The sequence below is a fragment of the Leptinotarsa decemlineata genome, unplaced genomic scaffold, assembly GCF_025532065.1.
Source record: "Leptinotarsa decemlineata unplaced genomic scaffold, Ldec_3_MD MMD2_tig00001064_RagTag_RagTag, whole genome shotgun sequence".
Lineage (NCBI taxonomy): Eukaryota > Metazoa > Arthropoda > Insecta > Coleoptera > Chrysomelidae > Leptinotarsa > Leptinotarsa decemlineata.
This window is the reverse complement of record NW_027412558.1, coordinates 7,502,293-7,523,352: the sequence shown is the minus strand read 5'-3', so window position 1 is coordinate 7,523,352 and position 21,060 is coordinate 7,502,293. Positions and strand designations below refer to the sequence as shown.

General features: G+C 33.4%; 1 protein-coding gene across 4 annotated transcripts in view; it reads right to left on the bottom strand.

Annotated features, from left to right (window-relative positions):
* The window catches only part of LOC111507876 (hepatic sodium/bile acid cotransporter), a 29,526-nt gene extending 9,995 nt beyond the window's left edge, over window positions 1–19,531 (bottom strand). For 2 of the 4 annotated variants that reach the window (XM_023163279.2, XM_023163256.2), the window contains exons 1-2: window positions 15,277–15,312; window positions 609–780 (exon numbers count right to left, since the gene is read on the bottom strand). In XM_023163279.2, the coding sequence (XP_023019047.1) occupies window positions 609–780; window positions 15,277–15,297 (193 nt within the window). In that variant the 5' untranslated portion in view covers window positions 15,298–15,312. Of the gene's footprint in view, window positions 1–608; window positions 781–9,654; window positions 10,044–15,276; window positions 15,313–19,332 lie in introns of those variants that run through there. The other 2 variants (XM_023163271.2, XM_023163264.2) reach the window with 2 other exon arrangements.
* Window positions 19,532–21,060: the final 1,529 nt, after the last annotated feature.

Here is a 21,060-nt window from a genome sequence, read left to right as displayed (position 1 = left end):
GGTAAAGAACTCATTTTGTCATAAAAAAATTTAGCAGTTCAAAAGATACAGAAATGTCTGACATTGCATCCATTGTTTGTTAATTATATATTTGGTTTTTTAATATGAATAATTACATTTGTGGATAGTTCTTTCATTTTTTTATTTTATTTTTTAATTTCAATGCATATTTAATAAGGAATAACACTTCCAAAATACAAATCATGAAATTATAAAACAACAACAAAAATTTATTGGCGCTCCGGGGCGACTTCATTGATTCCAGTGGCACAATTGCTTTTTCAGCTGCAGGAAAACCCGGAAAAACCTGCAGCACCACATCATCTAAAGATTTCGATCTGCCAATGCGAATATCGTCAAACTTAAACCAGGGAGTGCTATCTGTTTTTTGGGAGTTTATTTTGGAAAAAATAGTTCAAGGAAAAAAGTTCTACCACTTTTCTCACTGTTCTGGCGGTGATGGCATTTTTTCCCAGAAACTAGTATTCCCACACATGTGAATTACATGAAAAGCATATTTCTACAGTAAACCTTTTGTGTATAGCTTGTAATGAAAATCCTCTGTTGTAATTGTAGTCTTTGAAATAGTTAGATTATCACATACATACCTGGGGGAAAATCAGTTATTTCATATTGTATTTCCGCTTTGCTATACATATGTACAGTAGTTGAATTTGGGTTGAATTTGACACTGAAACTCCTGACAACCACAGCATGGCACATGAGAAGTAGAGTCACCAAGACTATCAAAAATTGTACAAGACCTGATATGGGGCACATCTGAAACCAAAATTTATGCATAAAATATATTTGAGACGTGAATAATTATTTTTTATTCATATACATGAAAAAATATTGAAAATCGTCTAATATACACTTTCTGATTGATACAAAGACTGAAGAATTGGCGAGTTGTATCGGATAATTTTTACTAACCGAGTTTTATGATTGGCTGAAGAGTCATAAAATTGAATTTAAAGTCATCATACGGTGACGAATAGATATCGGGGAATGCGGGGATGGTTATCGCCGTCGTGTTCAGTTTAGAAACTGATCACGATTTGAGTTTTGAAATACGATATTAGTGCGGTTATAATTACTGAACAATTTTGTTATCTGTTCAAAATGTGGCGTCCTTGAACAAGTACTAATAGTAATAACGAATGTGAAAACAACGCAGACTTTTTCCAGTTTAGTGATTCCAATAGCGATGGTGAACAATGCAAAAAAGAGATAACAGTGAATACGATTGGGATGCATCTGAATATTGAAACACAGAGAGTCTGTTTCAATGTATACCTATAAGAATCTACATCTCAAGTTTGGTTTCGAGGGAAACAAACTATTTACAAGCAACATCAGATTTGACCGAAATTACTTTCTCAACTGTACGTAAAATAGTCAAAAACAAACCTTTTGAATGCAAGACGCGATGTGATATAGGATTACCAAAACCTTTAGATGTTCATCTAATAAAATCATTGGAATGAACAATATACGACTGTTACGAAAGCAATGAGATTCCTGCACTAGGATTTAGATTTAGAATAATAAACAAACGTCAAGCAGTTATGGAAAGCAGAAGAATAATGGAATTGCGTAACAAATACTCAGAACAAATAACTAAATATAGACAAGAACAACGGCAAATTTTCTATTTGGACGAATCTTGGTATGACACTTGCGACACAGTTACGAAAGGGTGGACTGATGGTTCGAGAATGTGTACGCCTCAGTGAAAGTGAAGAGGAAGTGAAGGATGGGTTCAGAATTCTTTGAAATTGTGTGGCAAAAAACTTGAGGACAGCAATATTGACTATCATAAGAACATGGAAGCTAATACTTTCGAGGAATGGTTTGAAAACACATTGATCCCAAATTTGGATGCGAATAGTGTAATAGTTCTTGACAACGCTTCCTATCATTTGCGACAAGTACCGAATAAAAATTTGAGGAAAGATGAAATACAAAGTTTTTTAATGGATATTTGAAGATTACTATACTAAAAACCAACTATTTGAAGTTTTACAGACAGTTTTTGAAGCGATTGATTGAATATACATATATATATATATATATATATATATATATATATATATATATATATATATATATATATATATATATATATATATATATATATATATATATATATATATATATATATATATATATATATATATATATATATATATATATATATATATATATATATACACCTCTCGAAGCGAAGCAGTAACTCGTCTTGATAATGCCATCTGAGATGATGGCGAAACGTCGACTATCGAATAGTACACAACGGATGAACACCCGGAAAAACAACATGAAAAGAGGTTTACCTCTTGTTGGTCGTTCAATGGGAAATTTGAATGTTTGCCCTTATTGATTTCCAGAAACTCCAGCAGTTTCAATTTATACAAAAAATAAAGGACAGGAATTGGCTGATGAAGACAATTCATCAGCCAAATCGTTATGCATTTGTTATGGAGTTTTTCTGAACAACTGATTAAACTCAATACTAAACTAATTGTACATTATGCATTTATTGATTATTAAAACAACCAAGAAACGTTCATGGTTAATAAAAAAAAACAGAGTTCAGTTATTACAATATAATCTTTGTTTTGTATGACTCACAGACATATATGAATTTTATTTGCAACAAAAATGAATTTTAATTGAAAATTTATAAAATTATTCACGTTAATATTGAAGAAGTTTCGTGAAAAGTGTATTCAAACTTACTTTCTTTAAAAAATAAATATTATTACATAGTTCAATTATTCAAAATGAACAGCTTGAAAACTTTATCTTAAATGTATAATTCCATATTTCAACTTTATCTTTCGGGACGAAAGTATTGATAAGAAAAATGATTGACATGGTAATGCAATCTGTAATCGCAAATACTATTGATTTGAATCGAGATGATTCGCGTCTCAATGAAACAATAATGAAGTGAAATGATTATCGTTATCTCAAAAATTGTGGTCACCATAGTTTTGCTACTCTCTGTTGATATATTTATAAAAATGAGGTTAAGTGTTTATATGTTGTTATGTAAACAACAAATATTTCAGTTTGTGACGTCACGTCATTTTCATTTGTTGTGATTGACTCACTGATATGAATACAAAATAAAAAAGTAATTATTATGATATGAAATGAAATTCAAACGAGAGTTTTCAGTAAGACTAGGAACAAAACTTTAGAAAAAAAAAATCAACTTTAAGGAAAAGATAATAAACGTTTACACAATATTCAAAGAAATGAAATAAATGAGTGAATAAAGAGTAGGTATTTAATGTAACATGGGCTATCACTACTCAGTTCATAGCTAAACAAATCTCACTAGGAACAATGAAACATAAATAGATTTTCCTCTTCTTATAATTGATTCTTCAAACCAAATATACACATCAAAATCACTGTCATCAACAATCACAACTTCCTGCTTCAGTAAATTACAACACTACCGCATATTGAGGCATTGTTTACTACAGTACAGAACATCTATAACATTGAAACACAATAAAAAATGAATGAAATAGAAACAAATAAAGTTTACTATTTTTCAGCATTGTCGCATGGAAGGATTTTTATAGTGAACTTGAACAGATTAAATTAAAAATTAATTAAAAGGTTATTAGTGTTTCACAAGACAGTGAACGTCTTGTGAAACAGGTCACGGTGATGGAAAAAACAATGAGCAAAACATTTGATCGAACTGGGCGTGCTTTTTTTGATCTTGGCTCTCCTGGACTATTCCAATGGGACGATTGGACATTGGTTTCGATGCAGTGGAATGCAAATTTATTGAATTTTTTACCTATGTTTCAGTGTTTTACTCAATACATTAGATATCAACTTTAATTCTACTAGGGTCACTGACTGAGGCCCCTGCAAGAGCGAGGCCCTGGGTGGTTGACCCGCTTGCCACCCCCTAAGGCCATCACTGCCCCTATTTAATAAGATCAACATTTCCATTATAGTTAATCAACCATTTACTTTTGCTCAGCAAGTGTGTAAGAGTTAGATAACAGATACACTAATAATTTTCTTCCATAATTTAAATGCTACTTTGTGAAAAACTGCCAGATTTTTCTTTTCATTTCAATCTTGAAACCACTTCAAATTGTTGAAATGTGAAAGTTTTCATTAAATTGGAGGTCACCCACTCGTGTGGGAAATATAATTGACAGAGAAGAATTTCTAACAATTCCCGTTCATTATCTTTAAAATACTTTCTGCAAAAATATCTAATATTTTTATTACTTCCTTGAAAACATGGCCAAACGTTTTTATTGATATTTGTGCTACCTCAACGAACATTTTTCTAGGAATCAAGACGGAGTAGTAGAAAGCCAAAAACTTTCTTTCCCAACGTTAATAAATACGTAGACAATTTGAATTAATGTTATAGTTCCTTGTATCATTCAAAGTACCAATTTTCTACAAAAACAAACGAATGGAAGAAATATTCGTTTTAACCCATAGAGATATGTTCAATAACAACTTCCTAATAATTTAGAGGGAACAACTTGAAGGCAGATACATATTTTTTTACAAAAACTTGAAGAGGAAATTTGTGTCACATATCCAATAGTACGTTAAGAGAGAAAATGCGTGTTTTTGAAGTGGTACTGAATAATTCAATTCAATTTTCAATTTATTCAATTCAGGTAACTGGAAATACGTTTTTACATTTTGTTTAATATGATTCCTCCATTGACAGTTTCAGTTAGGCAACTTAATGCCTGCCTTCTCAAAGATCTTTGAAGGATCATATTCCTATTCAAACAATATATCGTGGAGCAGAGATAATGTTTACAAAGTTTGGGATATCTTGAAAGGTTATCGAAATTCTGGAAAAAAGATGAAGTTAGACCTCATTATCCCGACATAGTCTGTTTATAAACAAGAAGAAGTTGATAGGTCTTAGGAATGATATTTCAAGAGAGACAGACCCAAGACGTATTATAAAGCTTCTACCACGTTCGTTGGTGTTATATTTGTTCTTTATTTCAATGCCTTATGACTGATTTTCACCAAACAGACAAAACCACAACAAAACAGCATATGTGTCGAATTCAACAACTTGAGTTGTCATAATGAGAAACATTTTCAAGACTGCATCGCGGGCGAATGTTTTTGTCAACAATGAAATATCCCGTAGGCAGGCGGAAAGATCAAAAGGTTTCGGTGTTTTACCTGTGTTTTTGTAAACTATAAGTTCGCGCTATGGAAACGGTCGGCGACATTATTAGTTTATTCAAAGTGTTAATTTATGGTGGGTATAACTTCGATTATCGGCTATTTTTATTGATTTGTTATATTGTTGTTTATTTCAAATAAGATAGAGATTCAATTTTTTATTGTTTCCTTACTCTTACATTGACGGTTGTCACAGTTATTGTGACAAGCAGAGATTCGTTGTTGTTTTACAGTTGATAGTAATTTTTCTTTATCGATTATTCATATTATGGTCAAATATATCTCTCTTCTACTGATGATGTTAGTGGTTCTAGTATAGACTAGGTTATTGTACAAAAAAGTATATTCTTGATAAATTTGCATTAATCGAATTTCAATTTTGTTCGCATTAACTGTAAGTATTACAGAATTCAATTTATATTTCACATTTTTTCATTTATTCCACTACCAATTATAGTATAGTATTTCCACTACCAATTGGAACACCCCATATAAGGAATTCCCGCCTCAACATAGGCGTCGGCATATTATCTTTCAGTGGTAGTTTTTCAGTTACTTATTCTTACAATCATAGCAATTGATAACCCCATGAAAAACTTATCTCAACTGAATTTTTCCACCATGGGTAATTATGGCAGGGTAGTTGATTTCCGAGTCGAAAACTCTAAAATACAAAGAAAACACAAATAATCATACTGAATTCTCGTCAGACATATATTTACAAAATAATAGAGGCCAACAAAATTGTTAGAAAAATCAAAATTTTTCTTCGCTATATTCGGATGAGGTGGAATCATCATTCTTGTCGGAGTTGAACAATGCGTGTCGATTCCATTATGACCATCCGATTGTACAATTTTTTATATTTGACAATAAGACACCTCGTAGAGTTTCTAAAGATTTGTAATTGTAATCGGGATAGTCGAGTAATTTATACCAAATCATTTCCAAGGTTGGTACTTCATTTTTTTGGTATATACCATTAATTGTTCGCCGAATCACATATTTTGTAGCACCATCAACGTTTGCGAATTTTTTATTCCTTTGTTTTCGTTTCATTGCATGGTCAATGACATCCCCTATTTTAGTGACTCGAAGAACTGTCGAACGAGATAGTTTCGTTAACTCGCATATTCTATTCACAATAGCATTCTGTGAACTGTGACAGTTTTCCTTCTTTAATCTATTGTTGACAAATTAATTTGCAGGTAGTGGTTCCACTAGTTAATCACCGAATAATAAATTAGGATAATCATCATTTAATAAACAAAGTCCACATCGAACAAAAAAACTCTAGGTATATAAACAGCTAACTCTTGTCTTTAGATTCAGTATAAATTTGCTTCTCCTGAAGATGCTAATCTTGTTAGCGAAACGCGCGTCGAGTCCAACAATATCAGTTTGGTGTTAGGGTAATTGATCTCAAGAAAAAGTTTTCAAAAATCGGTTTGCAAAACCACTCACTACCTCACCTAACCCCACGAACACACGGCACTGATAAAGAAATATTGTGAAACGAACAAATAATTAGTATTCAGCCAGTCCAGCTGGCCGAGCCTTTATTCCTCAACTACATTTCATACCACGTTTACTAACTATCTGGGCGACTAGGGGCCACAGACAAGAAATGTTTATGACTGTACTCTTATTTTTATTGCCGTTCCAACTGGGAATGGATAGACTATACCTACTCCCAATAATACATAATTATATCAATTTGTTAGAATCTTCATTAATTTTATCTTGTAATTTGATAATGTGAGCTGTGTTACAGTAACCTTGTAAGGGGATGCTGTTTTTAACCGGTAGTGAGATAAACTCTGAACAGCTGAACGCTAGCAGCCTCAGGTTGAGGTGGAGTGCTATATATCTCAGCATCTCAAGAATGGTTGAATTTTGGTTTTATGAAGCAGGTTATCAGGATCGAAATTGTCAGCATTCCAAATTTCTGAAAAGCTGCTTCTGCTAGAAGTACGAGTAAGATGGCAAATAAATGTACACATCCAGTGTATGTACACACTTACAATTTCTAAGAAAATCTCTTGTTTTAGCCATTCTTGTTTGAGCTATCTAAATATTTCTGTGTTTTATATGTAACCTGTTCTTCCAAGATAAATCTTCCAAATAACTATAGACCAGTCGCTTTGCTATCAGTAATATCAAAAATCATGGAGAAAGCCGTAAACCACCATAATAAATATTCGGTAGACTTCAACGTCTTGAGCGATCATCAATGTGAAACAAAGAAACAAAGATCAACAGGCGACTGTCTATCGTATGTCACCCATATTTGTAATAATGGAGAAACATGGAGAGTCAAGAGCTGTTGCGCTTGATATTTCTAATGCTTTTGACTGCGTGTGGTATCGTGTGGTATGAGGGTTTGCTGGCCAAACTATGGTCACTATGGTTTGTCGGATCATTTTGGTGTATGGCTCTCCAGCTTCCTGAAAGAGCGTTCCCTGCAAGTGACCGTCGATGGATATCTCTCGAATACTTTTACTATCAACGCTGTTCCTCAGGGATCCATGTTGCCTTCAACCCTATCTTTATTGTATATCAACGACTTATTGGAAAAAACCAAGAATCCAATATATTGCTTTGCTGACGACAGCACACTTGCCTCGTCATTCCATTTGGATTCCAGGACATTCAAATCAAACGTGAATCGCTATTTTCACACAGGCACCGCTCTCAGAGCGCTTCAAGGATTTTTCTGTAGTATTTGTGTTTTATCCTTAAAAAATTTAATGTAATTGGCTGAGAGTAGATAAAAGTCCATAACATCCAAAATTACTAATATAGTTTATTGTGATTTCTATGGAAGGTTTACAAAGGCGCAGTCCTGCTAAAGGGAGCTACATTATACCAAAACACCTGTCGCAGTTTCGTATGCCTCTCATAGTTAAAATCACAAATTATATTAGTGAGTTTTTCTTCCTATCTTAGGTTATTTGCTTTTAGCGTTTTGTGTAGAAAATATAGACGTTTATAACGTCTGAATTTTAATTGCCACTCCTCTGTATGCAGTGCAGTATTGAAAATCAAAATTGAAAGACTGGAAAATTTTGTAGTGTCGTCTCCGTCTTTTCCAAAGCATCGTTGATGTAAAATAAAAGGCATATGGGTGGGTAGGGTAGGTATAAATTGAATGGGTCTACTCAACCCTTTACTTCAACCCGTGAGGGTTTATTGTGGTTCAGACCTATTCAAAACTCTACCAAACGGGCCCAGCTTCTCAACGAAGCCGATTGATTTTTGCAGATCAGCTTGCAAGAGTGAGACTTTGTCCACTCCAAGGTTGACAGACCATGGTACATATTCCTCAGTCTAGTAAATACCTAAGCCACAAAAGTGTGGCTTTGGAAGTGAGTCCCCTGTGACCCATTTCAAGGAGTCATCTTCCCATGGTTGCAGGATACTAACTGCAGCCACCATACAGAGTACGTGTTCCTGATCCTATTAGGTAACTTAGGCCTATCCAGGCCGGATTGTGGAGCCCTGGAATTGTATTGTGTCAGAAATTTCTTCTTCGGCAGCCATAACTGAGGAGATTCCAGTTGATTGGTCAATATTCAGGTTATTGGATGTGTAAGGTGCACCGTTCCACCTTAATAACCGCAACAACCTCCCCACATGATGACATCTGTGAGTAAGCTATACCTGACGATACATAAGACTCAGCCATACAGGGCTTTTGCTGATGAAGATTCTGCTTCTGCTGCTAAAGAATTTGGTGAAACGCAACAACCTCCCCACACGAGGACATCTGTGAGTCAGCTATACCAGGCGATATATTAGACTTAGCCATACAGGGCTTTTGATGCATTGCTAATGAAGATTCTACTTCTGCTGTTCAAGAATTTGGTGAAATGAAGATTTATAAGATATATTGCTCTGATGTCTGTACCATCTAGCTTCTTAGGTTTGTTAACAGGATCAGGAGTTGAAGAACAGAAGCACTTGCTCTTGGTTCAATGTAATAGGAACAATACTTAGGGTCGTTTAGCCGCGTTCCATCTATTTTGTAGACTCAAGGTTGGATTGTTTAGTTACTTCAGAGTCTATAAAGGGTCTCAGAAGCGGCCCACTGAGTGGGCTCCGAGTTATACATCCTTTTGGCACGAATGGCACCTTGAGTTGGGGCTATCATTCAGGAGGATTTTTATCTCTACATCACCCAGCAGGGGTGACACATCCCTGTCTATTAATGTTGATTCCAGTGTTATAGAAAAAAATTTCCAAGACAGGGGAAGCTGTCGAAAAAAGCATAATGAAATGACTGCTGAATATCAACGCAACTGCTTCAGACTCTTAGAGTGTCTCAATTGAGCAACATCATTGGACAAATAGCATTTCTGTTGAGATAACGTAATGGATTTTGAAAATCTGAGGCGAGAAACCATAGAAGAGGTCAAAATATTACAAAAAATTACTCACCATTTTGCCAGTTTCTTCCCTGATTGCACAAATCACAGTATTTGGTAAAAGAAGAAAAGCTCAATATATACGTAAATATCAAATTAATTTTTTTTCGAGTATTCCTATCAAGTTGTTTACCGCTGTTCGGGAAAAACACAGGAAACCACACGAAAGTTTACGTTGAAATCGGAAAAGATAGTATGTTTTCACAGTTGGAAAGCAATGATACTGCTCAAACCGCAATCAAAATATTAGTGTTGCTTCAAAACCGATCGGGAGAGAGAATCGACAAAATTAAAATTTAAAATTAAATCAACTGCATATTAAACGACAAACTGACGGGTCACTTCGATACGAAATCGGGGGAATTGAACGATTTGAATATTGTAACCAGGTGAAACGAGAAATATTTATGTTTCAATAGAGAAGTTACGATGACTTTTAGAAATCTGTGACTGCGTTTCATCAATGTGAAAACTCCATTATCATTTATCTTTGCAACAAGTTTGATATATCAAGATGTAGAAATATTTACGATGGTTCAAAACGCAGAAAACATTGGGCAAAATAGGCTAAGCCTTTTTAAAATATGTATATGATTTCATTGAAAAACTTATGCATTGGTTTTCACGTTTATCTGTAATTTTTCCAGATCTGTTTAAAATATGTTTTTCCGTTAACCCAGCTGTCGCACCCGCATGAACGACCACCCTCATCGAAACTTGTGCGAGCTAAGGACTAACGAGGTCTTACCTTTAAACGTGTGATTCCTAACACGGGTTGGACGATAGCAAGTGGAAATCGAATATTGGTCTCTTTTTCGAAGTGAAACATCAAGAAATACATGTGTTGTTGTTTTAAATTTCCCGAAGAGTCCGATTGTCAATGTTTTATGTTCAGATGAATTCATTATTAATTTTCTCTTTGGCAGCCGTTAAGATAGATGTATTTTCAAGAGCTCGGCGATTTTCGTTTCTTAAAACGAGATGGATCCAAGAATTTGTATCAAATTTTGCGTAGAGAATAAAATAAAATATAATAGAGTATAGTATGAGCGTTTTCCAAATAGCCGTGAAAACGTTGAAGATGACGCCACTCCAGCACAACATAAATCGATGAAAACGTGAGAAAAGTGAATCGTTGATCGTCGAATCGCAATCAGAGGCGTCGCAAGTCAGCCCATGTTTTTTTTCGAATTATTTGGGTATGAAAACCATGGCAGGTAAACTGTTGAATAGTTTCTCAGGAGTCACTGAATGAAGTCAACGACGATGCATACGAGTAATTACTGAAAAGTGCTATAAGAGGTGACGAAACGAACCTTGGTTTTCGAATATGACGTAGAAACTAAGACTCAATCGTCACAGTGGGTGCTTTCTGGCTCGCCAAGATAAAAAACGTCATGTATGTAATTTTTTCCAACCTGATAAAGTCAAACTCGGGAAGTATCAAGCAAGCCATTTTATCTCACACCAAAAAGTGGAACTAGATGGGCTGAAAAGTTCGTAGAGTAACACACAGATGGCGCTACTAGTAAATCCATACAAGTTTTAGTTAACCCTAACGCTCAAAAGAAACGTGTACAAATTTCACAGCTGTCGGACTAGTAGTTTATGGGATAGATTATTTTGCGTGAAGCAACTTTTGTTAGTTTGGAGAAAATGGATAGAAACATTTCGTGTGTTGATAAAGCATTGCTTTTTGGCGAAAAAAATACTGTTGAAGCCAAGACTTAGCTCGGATTTTGCACCAGAAAAATCAATCTTTGAGGAGTGGTTTGCTGAGTTTAAAAAAGGTGAAATGAGCACCGAAAACGACGCCCCAAAGAGGCTGTTACCGACGAATCCATCAAAAAAGTCCACAAAATAAATTTGGATGAATGCAAAATGGAAGTTGATCGAGTAGCTGAGGCTCTTGAGATATCAAAAGAACGTGTTGGACATATTTTACATGAATATTTGGGTATGCGAAAGCTCTGTTCAAAGTGGGAGCCGCGCGAGCTTACAATCGACTAAATACAACAACGAATTGATGATTCTGAGCAGTATTAAGCTGTTCCACCATGAAAAACCCGAATGTATGCATCGAAATATGACAAAGGATGAAACATGGCTCCATCATTTCGTACCGGAATAAAAACGATCGTCATCTGAATGGACTGCACATGGTAAACCGACTCCAAAGCGTGAAAAGACGCCAGCACAGTCGACTGGCAAGTTTATGGTATCAGTATTTTGGGGTGATGGTATAATATCAATCGACTGTCTTGAAAAGAAAAAACCAACAGCGATTATTACATAACGTTACTGGAGCATTTGAATGACGAAATCATGAGAGAACGGCCCCATTTAAAGAAAAAGAAACTACTGTTTCGTCAAGTCAATGCACCGTGTCACAAATACATGAAAACTATGGCAAAATTGCATCATGAATGGGGCTTCGAATTGCTTTCGCATCCACCTCATTCTCCAGATCTGGCCCCTAGCGATTTTTTCCTGTTATCAGACCTCAAGAGAATGCTCACTGGAAAGAAATTAGGAGCCTATGAAGAGGTAATCGTCGTGTATGGCTCTCCAGCTTCCTGAAAGGACGTTCCCTCGAAGTAGCCGTCGATGGATATACCTCGAATACTTTTACCATCAACGCTGGTGTTCCCCAGGGATCCATATTGTATATCAACGACTTATTGGAAAAAATTAAGAATCCAATATATTGCTTTGCTGACGACAGCACACTTGTCTCGTCAATCCAGGTTCAATTCAAAGCCACAAAAACCCAGGCATCGATTTTCTCCAAGATAAATGTCTCCGAACCAGATATAATATTGTCAAGACAGACAATTCCGCTTTCTGCTTAGATAACTTTGTTGACACCAATATGTCTTGGCATAATCATGTCGCTGGAATTGCAAAGGCTGCTTCTCATAAGCTTGGAACACTGTTCCGAACCGAAAACTGTACACACTTCAGCAACTTTTGATGCTTTATAAAGCCCATATCAGACCTTCTTTGGAGTATTGTTCTCATGTATGGAGCTCTGCCCCCAAGCATACCCTGAAGCTGCTGGATTCCATCCAGAAAAGAGCCATCCACCTGATTGGAGACGCGAACATCACTTGCAACCTTGATAGTCTGGAACATCGAAGAAAGGTTGGAGATTTGTCTCTCTACATTCACGGGAAATGTTCAAGTGACTTGGCACATTTGATTCCACCAAGAGCGGTATATATCAGAAATACTACTCATCGTTTTGAGATTCAACTCAGTACACCTCGAACTTCACTGTTTAAAAACTTTTATTTGGAGAACTGCCTTCATGTGGAATACATTTTTCGAAAACGTTATTCCAAATGGATTTAATTTCCAGCGATTCAAATCCAATGTCAATCGCTACTTTCGCACAGGCACCGCTCGTAGAGCGCCTTAAGGATTTTCTTCAAGTGCCTGTGTTTTGTCCTTGAAGAAAATAAGGCCTATTTTCAGGATAAAGACAAATCTAATATATAAAAATGGATGTTTGTTGGTTGGTTGGTTGGTTGGTATGTGATAAACTTCTAAATCGCTCAACCGATCGTGATGAAACTTGACATGTATAAGTAATTTTTCATAGAGAAGGTTTTTAGGCTATCAATTTTTCTGTAACTCGCCACTAGATGGCGCTGTAGAACAATTTTTAAGCACTGTTCTATAACGCTGCGCACGCCTAAGTTCGTTGATTCTGATTCTGTCAAAACATTGAAACAGCAGCGATACAGCAACATAGTACTAGTTGTACTATAAAAATGATATCGAAAAATTTTATGACCGCCCCTCGAAGGGAGATACAACGATTATAGCGATCATAATAAAATAAAATTTAATAGAAATAATTTTTTCTATGTTAGCCTACGGACTTTTCCGTCCAACTGATATGTGATACTGATAGTCAACACAGAAATTATGTTATTTCGGTATATGAATCACGCGATGAAGATATTTCTCCAAATTGCAGGATTGAAAATACTACGTTTATGAGTGCATGTATGAGTGAGTAGTGTTTTTCGACCTTGAAATGAATTAAACGTACGATATGATACTTTAGGGCTTCGTTCCTCCATATTCATAGCGATAGGCAGACCGATGTCAAAAAACTTTGACCGTTTAACAACAATCAAAAGAAACATTAATTTTGTAATCCAAATTGAGTTTGTCTATGTTTTTATTTTCCAAGCTTTAAATTAAAATTTTTAAAACTCTTAGTTTTGAAAAATGTAATTTCATGTTTGTTTTATCGTTAGAGATTTTATTGGTAGTTGATTGTATAGCCAAAATATAATGTTTTATTTCTGTGTTATTTTCTGATTTCTACCCAACATGACATACTTCCATTCTGGAAATGCAAATGAATTAACGACAATTGAATGAAATGAAACCGTTTATAATTATAATATCAACACTTGTTCACAAAAAAGATTTATTATATGCAAGCGCTTTCGATAGCAGGCTGTGCTATCTTCATGGCTCTACTCAAACTGAACGTTTTATCTTCTTGTGTATTCTTTTACACGGTTAGAACGCCTTAGTTCAGGTATTTGCCCTCTCCTGTCACTCGGATGTCTCTTTAAATGTGTCTCGTGTTGGTATTTCTCTAGGTTCATTGTTTCTAGGAATGTGTATTTTATTGTGTAGTATATTGAATATTAGGTATTGTTGTGTATTGATTTGTATTTGTTCCTCTATAAGTGAATTATTACTTTTGAAATTACGGATGTTTAGATTTTCCCAGATGTTCATACAGTTTCCATTATGGACTTGTTTCATGAGTTTGATGTTGGCTGCAGGAAAGTTCTGTTTGTTTTGTATGGCGTGTGTTGCGAGGTTTGATTTATATGTGTTTGCGTTTATGTATGCTTTTTTGTGCGTATATTTGGATGAGTTTTTTCTTGGTTTGACCAATATAGAATTTGTTGCAAACCTCGCAACACACGCCATACAAAACAAACATAACTTTCCCCCACCAGAAATCATCAAACTCATAAAACAAGTCAATAAAGTAAATCGTATGGATATCTGGGAAAACCTAAACATCCATAAATTCAAAAGTCATAATTCACTTATCGAGGAACAAATACAAATCAATACACAATAAGACCTAACATTCAATATACTACACAATAAAATATAACGCAAGTACAGACAAATTTGAAGAAACATCAGGATGAAACGAGAGGACAAGTACCTGCACCAAGGCGTTCTAACTGTATAAAAGAACAAACAAGAATATAAAACGTTCATTTTGATAGCACAGCCTGCTATCGAAAGCGCTCGCATATAATAATTAGAAGTTTTTAAAGCGTCAAATCCTTTTTTTGAACAAGTGTTAATATTAAAATACTGAAAATAAAAGAAAACTAGTTGCATCAATCAAAATTATAATATTTTTGAAACATATTCCACCTCACCTTTGAAATTTCCAATCTGTATGGTACGTCAAAAACGAAATAAAAAAGAACTACATAGGTTTCCCGTTTCGTGTATATCTTACAAGGTTGTAACATTTTTGGGCTCTACTGCTCATTTGTGTGTAATGGGAGACCTTAATGAGCCCACAGAAAATTATCTTCACAAAATAAGCGATAATACAAACATATAAGTGAATTACCTTTTCCTTGGGAAGACACATCAAGACTGGCTTCAACGTCTGATCTAATCAACTAAATAACTTAAGCAAGAAGTAGGGAATAACGTGATCAAATTATGAAATGAAATAATTAAATATGGAAAATATACACTCTAGACATGCGAACGAAAGTGATTGCAAATACAATTTGGAACTTAATGATTATAACTGGTTATGGTATAATTTCATAAAGCATCAATCAGATGACTATTATTTTTGAGCCTTCTAAAAAAAGAAAAAGTAGATGCCGAAATGGCAAATAAAATTTTAGTTTTGCCAAGGTGAATCGGTCTTGGTTGATTTGTCACAGGAACAGTAACATGTAGTGAAAATTTTCCAAAGAAAGAAAGAAAATGAATAAACACAATAGTTAGTTATAGTTACTGAACTTATAATTGGAATTATTGTTTAAAATTTAATTTCCTGATGTTTTTGTGACCGAATTTCAATTTTTTAAGACTGTACTAGTGGAGAGAAGGTCAATGGTAAATCAAAAGTATAATAACTAAAATGTATTTGAACTCGTGGAGTTTTTCAAGAAATATCAATCACACTGAATAAATACTGGCGCATTCGCCATAAATTATTATCTGAATTTTTTTAAATATTTTATGAGAAAGATAAAGTTGGTATTTTACTGGACCATATACAATTCAAGATAAAGTTTATTATGTACTATTATCTGGAATGCAAATCAACATGAACTGAATTTGTAAGAAACTATTTGAGGGGGAAAATTTCCGAATATTAAATTGTAATTTTTGAGGATGTACTGGTCGAGAAAGGGTCAATGGTGAATTAAAACTATTTTAATTCAACCCGACGTTTCGTTTTTTTATCAAACCATATTCAAGGGTGTTTAGGTCATATTGGTTTTAATGAGAAATAAATAAACATTGAACATTGGGTAACTTCTACAAGCATGTGTTTCATTTATCGAGTATCCCGCTGTTCTGAGTGGTTAATTAATAATTATATTAATCACTAATTATCAAATTAAAGACTAAACAATATAATTTTCTGTTTATTCTTTAACACGTGGCCCATAAAACATTTTCAATTATTGAGAAAGAAAACTATTCCCAAACTTGGCGTATATGTTGATAAGTATGTTAGTAATACTGATGTCTATCTAACTCAGATTTTTGATAAATGTTTTTATTTGATATAGTGATACTGATAAAGTGAAATACACTTCGATAAATGGAGATAAAACCGAAAATTGTTATGGAATGTGTCAAAAATTCAATGATTATTTCATAAATATAAATCCTAGTTAATTAGGTGGTATTCCTTTTTTTTTCGTGACTTCAGAAAACAACTGATACGGCGGTTCATGAAATTCTTACGAATATTATACACAATATAGGTATCAGAAGTTTTGTGAATAGTTGGATATCAATTTGTGAAGTAGTAGTAGTTGTAAAATTTTTCAATTATATTAAGAATCAGGCAACTCTATATTTTGTACATCAATGTTGTACAAACTCTAATTTTGCATTTATTCATCTGGATATTCACGGTGGTTTTCAACTTTATAATGAATAATCAACCAAATTGTTTGAAAAATTTCAGTAACTCAAAACTTGGAAAAATAAATTTCAAATACTTTTCAGTGAATATTTTTTAATAGATATTGATATCACTGACATACCACGTAAGGCGAATATGGAGACTTCAGTATATTATTTTTGGGCAAAAATTCACGAACAAGCAATGAGGTCAACAAAGTTTGATACGAACTTTTTGATATATTCGTATCAACAAACGAAAATCGCCGAGCTCTTAAAAATACGTCTAACCTTAGCAGTTGCCACAGACAAAGTAAACAATGAATACAGCTGAAAATTTTATTATACTTCAGGGGCATCTATGTCAACATAACAAAAAAAAATTGACAACTGAACTCTCTAAACCCGTGAAATTTGAAAATTACCGTCTTTTTCTGAACATATTTCGTGATTGATGCTTTTTTTAAAAGTCATAGAATGAAGTTATAACTGACTAAAATTAAATATTCATATGGAAAATATTATTTTGTTGCAGAACAATCACTTTTATCAAGATTTTGTGTTTGAATTATTTGTCAGAACTGACTATTGATATGTGTTCGTTTATTTTATATTTTTTGAACTCTTTAAAGAATCTAAATTTGGATTCATTTATTATAATTCATCATGTAGGTACATACGAAATTTTCATTTTAATGACAAAATTTCAAAGCAAGTAATTGAGATCAATGACATCTCCTCTTACGAAAACGCCATCTATGGGATCGACAGAGAACTAAATCCTCGAATATCAAACGAGGCTTCCCAAGGCGGTCAGATGCAGTATTAGGTTTGATTATAAGGTTGCATATACCCGTTATTTATTAGTCCTTTCACATAAGATCCGCACAACTGTCAACGTAATCTGCCAAATGAATTTTTGTTGGCAATTTAACGAAAATTAACGTAGCCGTGAACGCTAAGCTATCGTAAAACGGTAAAAAAAGATTAGAAATAGTCACTTCAGTTGTTTACCGATAGCGCGAATGTCAAGGTCAATTGACATGTAAGTATTTTGTTTGTTGGTGGAGTTTACAAATAAAATCATGGAACTAGTAGGCAAATGCAACAGCGCTATCTCATACTCGCAACAATTATAGATCAAGGTTTTTTTGTGGATAAGACCTATTACTAGCTAACCAGCACATCTCAAATTATGTTGCGCAATCTTCGAGGTGATCGCAGGAGTTTTCAGTATAAAAGTGTCTTATGAATCCTGAAATTGATCAACTGGCTTCCAACAATCCGACGCTGTTATACGTCTAAAATCAAAATCTACATTTCAATAATTTTTTAAATTTTTTTAAATAATGGTTTAAGAAATGATGTCATGGTAGAGAGACAGAGAAAGACTCACACACTGTGTTATGGGGGAAAGTGGAAGAGGAAGAGGGAGAAGAAGATGAAGAAGAAGAGGAGGAAGGGATGGGATAGAATAGGGAAGAGGGAGGGGGACACGGGAAGGTAGGGGATGGAGAGGGGAAAATGAATAGGGATAGGAAGAGAGAGAGGGACAGGTTAAGAAACTGATAAAAAAGTGATGAATGGGTAGATGTGGAAGATTTCGGCTTTCTACTTCTCCATCTGTATAGAAAAAATGTGCGTAACTTCCGAAGGAAGGAAGAGAGTAACAAGTTCAAAAACTATTTACAAATATATTCTTAGGAAAAAACTCCTTTCGTACGAACATTGACATATCCTTCCTTCAGAAGTTACCCACATTTTTTATGCAAAGATGGAGAAGTAAAAAGCCAAAAACCTTTCCCAAAAACCGATCTCTCCTATACTTTTCAACTTGAATATTTGGTAATAGTTACATACATAATTACGCAACTTGAATCCAGCATGAAGCATATCTTTACTCTCAATTTTTCATGTTTATGTTACACATAATTATGCATGTAGTTGTAAATTTAGACAAAACGTTGTATTCAAAATTGTAACAACAGTAAGAGTTCCTCAAATTCTTAAACATTATTTCGTGATTATTTCTGGAAAATTATGTAAGCAACGTCAAGTGAAAATGCACTTGATACTTGATTACTACGTGAAAGGACATACATACATGACCCACATTTTTGTCTATAACATCGTCAAACCGGTTTCCACAACTTTCCCTTTCAATAAGCATCAATAAAGAGAACGTTTCTCAAATCATGTAATTTTTTCTGAACTACATCTAGAAATTATATATATACCTAGAAATTATAAAACGGGAGGGAGCCTCTTTATGAAGTACTTTTTTCTTTTTATTTCCAATTTTTAAAATTAATCGTATATATCTGTAATTAACAAAACGGTATTTTTACAGAAGGCAGAAAATAATCAAATTAGATAAATTGAAATGGTAAAAATACCTAACTCAGCAGAATTTTTTTACGAGAATTGTAAAAATTGTTCGAGACTCGGAGATGAAAAACATGTTTTAGTTAATAAAAATATAAATAGTTGTCGTTAAAAAACCTTTATATAGTTAACATAACTATACCTTTCTGAGGATGCTGAATGAACTATGTTGAACGAGTTCAGTTGAATAACTTTTGCTCAAACTGTTGTACAATTTTCACTTTCATCAATCAAATCCTAACCTATCTTATCCACAATTTCACAAACTACAACCAGACGTTTATGACTATCAATTAAATTCAGGTCTCGGAATCACCACTACTCACTACTCGCTCCATACTACTCTTTCTAATTTCTCGACAGAGTTGCCAGGTCAATTTTTATTCCGTCAACACATTTGCAATTTAAAATTCACTACATATCAGTATATTTTCCGACTGTTGGGATATATTTTAAATGAGATGTTCATTCTAATAAAATATATATTCATAACTTTTGAATGATGGATTGCTTGTATTTTTGAAATTTACGGGTTAATTTCATAAAAGTCATTACTATACTAATTATTCTGTAAATATTTCATTTTCATGTTTCAATTCCAATGTGTGTTAATTCAAATATTTCAGTGAACATTATACATTACATAGAGTTATTCCTAGTTTGAGGTTAAAAAATTATAATTACGACATTCCAGTGGCGGATTAAGCATTTTGCCGCCTTGGCCCCATCTAATACGCCGCCCTTTAAACAACAAAATTATATATATTTTGATTTACAATTGTTATTAAATAAATGTTTCATTTTATTCAAATATAATTAATAAATAATACAAAACAAATTTTATTAAACTTTAACATAATAAATAATAATAATAAAAAGTTTTCTCAAATCATAATGTATTGCTCAATTTGTAAATCTCTTCTTTCTGACTTTTGTCCGAGCAAAAGCATCAACTATGTCATCGTAATCAATTTTTTGAACTAGTTAAGCTTCAATAGACAGTAATGCCAAAGCATTGAGTCTATATTGGCCCATACTTCTTAATTTCTTAATTAAGATTGAAACATCACATTTACAGAAAATAATTATTAATTATAAACAATTGCATCAAAATACTTACGATAGATGAACCTGATGCTTGTTGATCGTTATCATTACTTGTAAATTTCGTTGAGCTTTTCATAAAATTATATATTTTTGGGATTTTTTTTAGTGAACTTTCTTTTCTTAAAGATTCTTCCGCTTTTCTTTTACGATATTGTGCACCGCTAATTTTTTTCGATAACTACTCATTGTTGATAAACAATTTTATTCAGGACCTCGACAACGTATAAAAAAATGTCTAATTTAATATGATAATCAAATGTTTCGCACACATAATCACGCACACACACACAATTAAAACACTTGAATTAAAACTTATCCAGCGAAATTTTTTTACTTATACTTATAATAATAACACATTATATAAAGGTAGCTACATTATTTATTCACTAAAATTTGATGAAATTTTATAACAAATTCTTGCCTCAGAATTTCTAAAATTTGTTGAAATTTAAATAAATAGTTTAATATTTTTGCACCTGTAAAAAATTTCATTTTTTTTTCGATCATGATGATAATTAATTTTTTTTCCGACTTATTTCTAAAAAAGATTGATATGGAAGAAGCATAATTTATTTTGAATAAACAAAAAAATGTTTCAAATTCTAAATAAATTCCAAATGTTTATTTATACATATTTCCATTCAAGATCGAAATTTAAATAAATAACGAATAAGTAATTTTAAATGGTTTATATATGTAAGAGTAATCTCATCAAAGATATAAAAGTAAAAACTTACTAATTCACATAGATGATTATTAATGA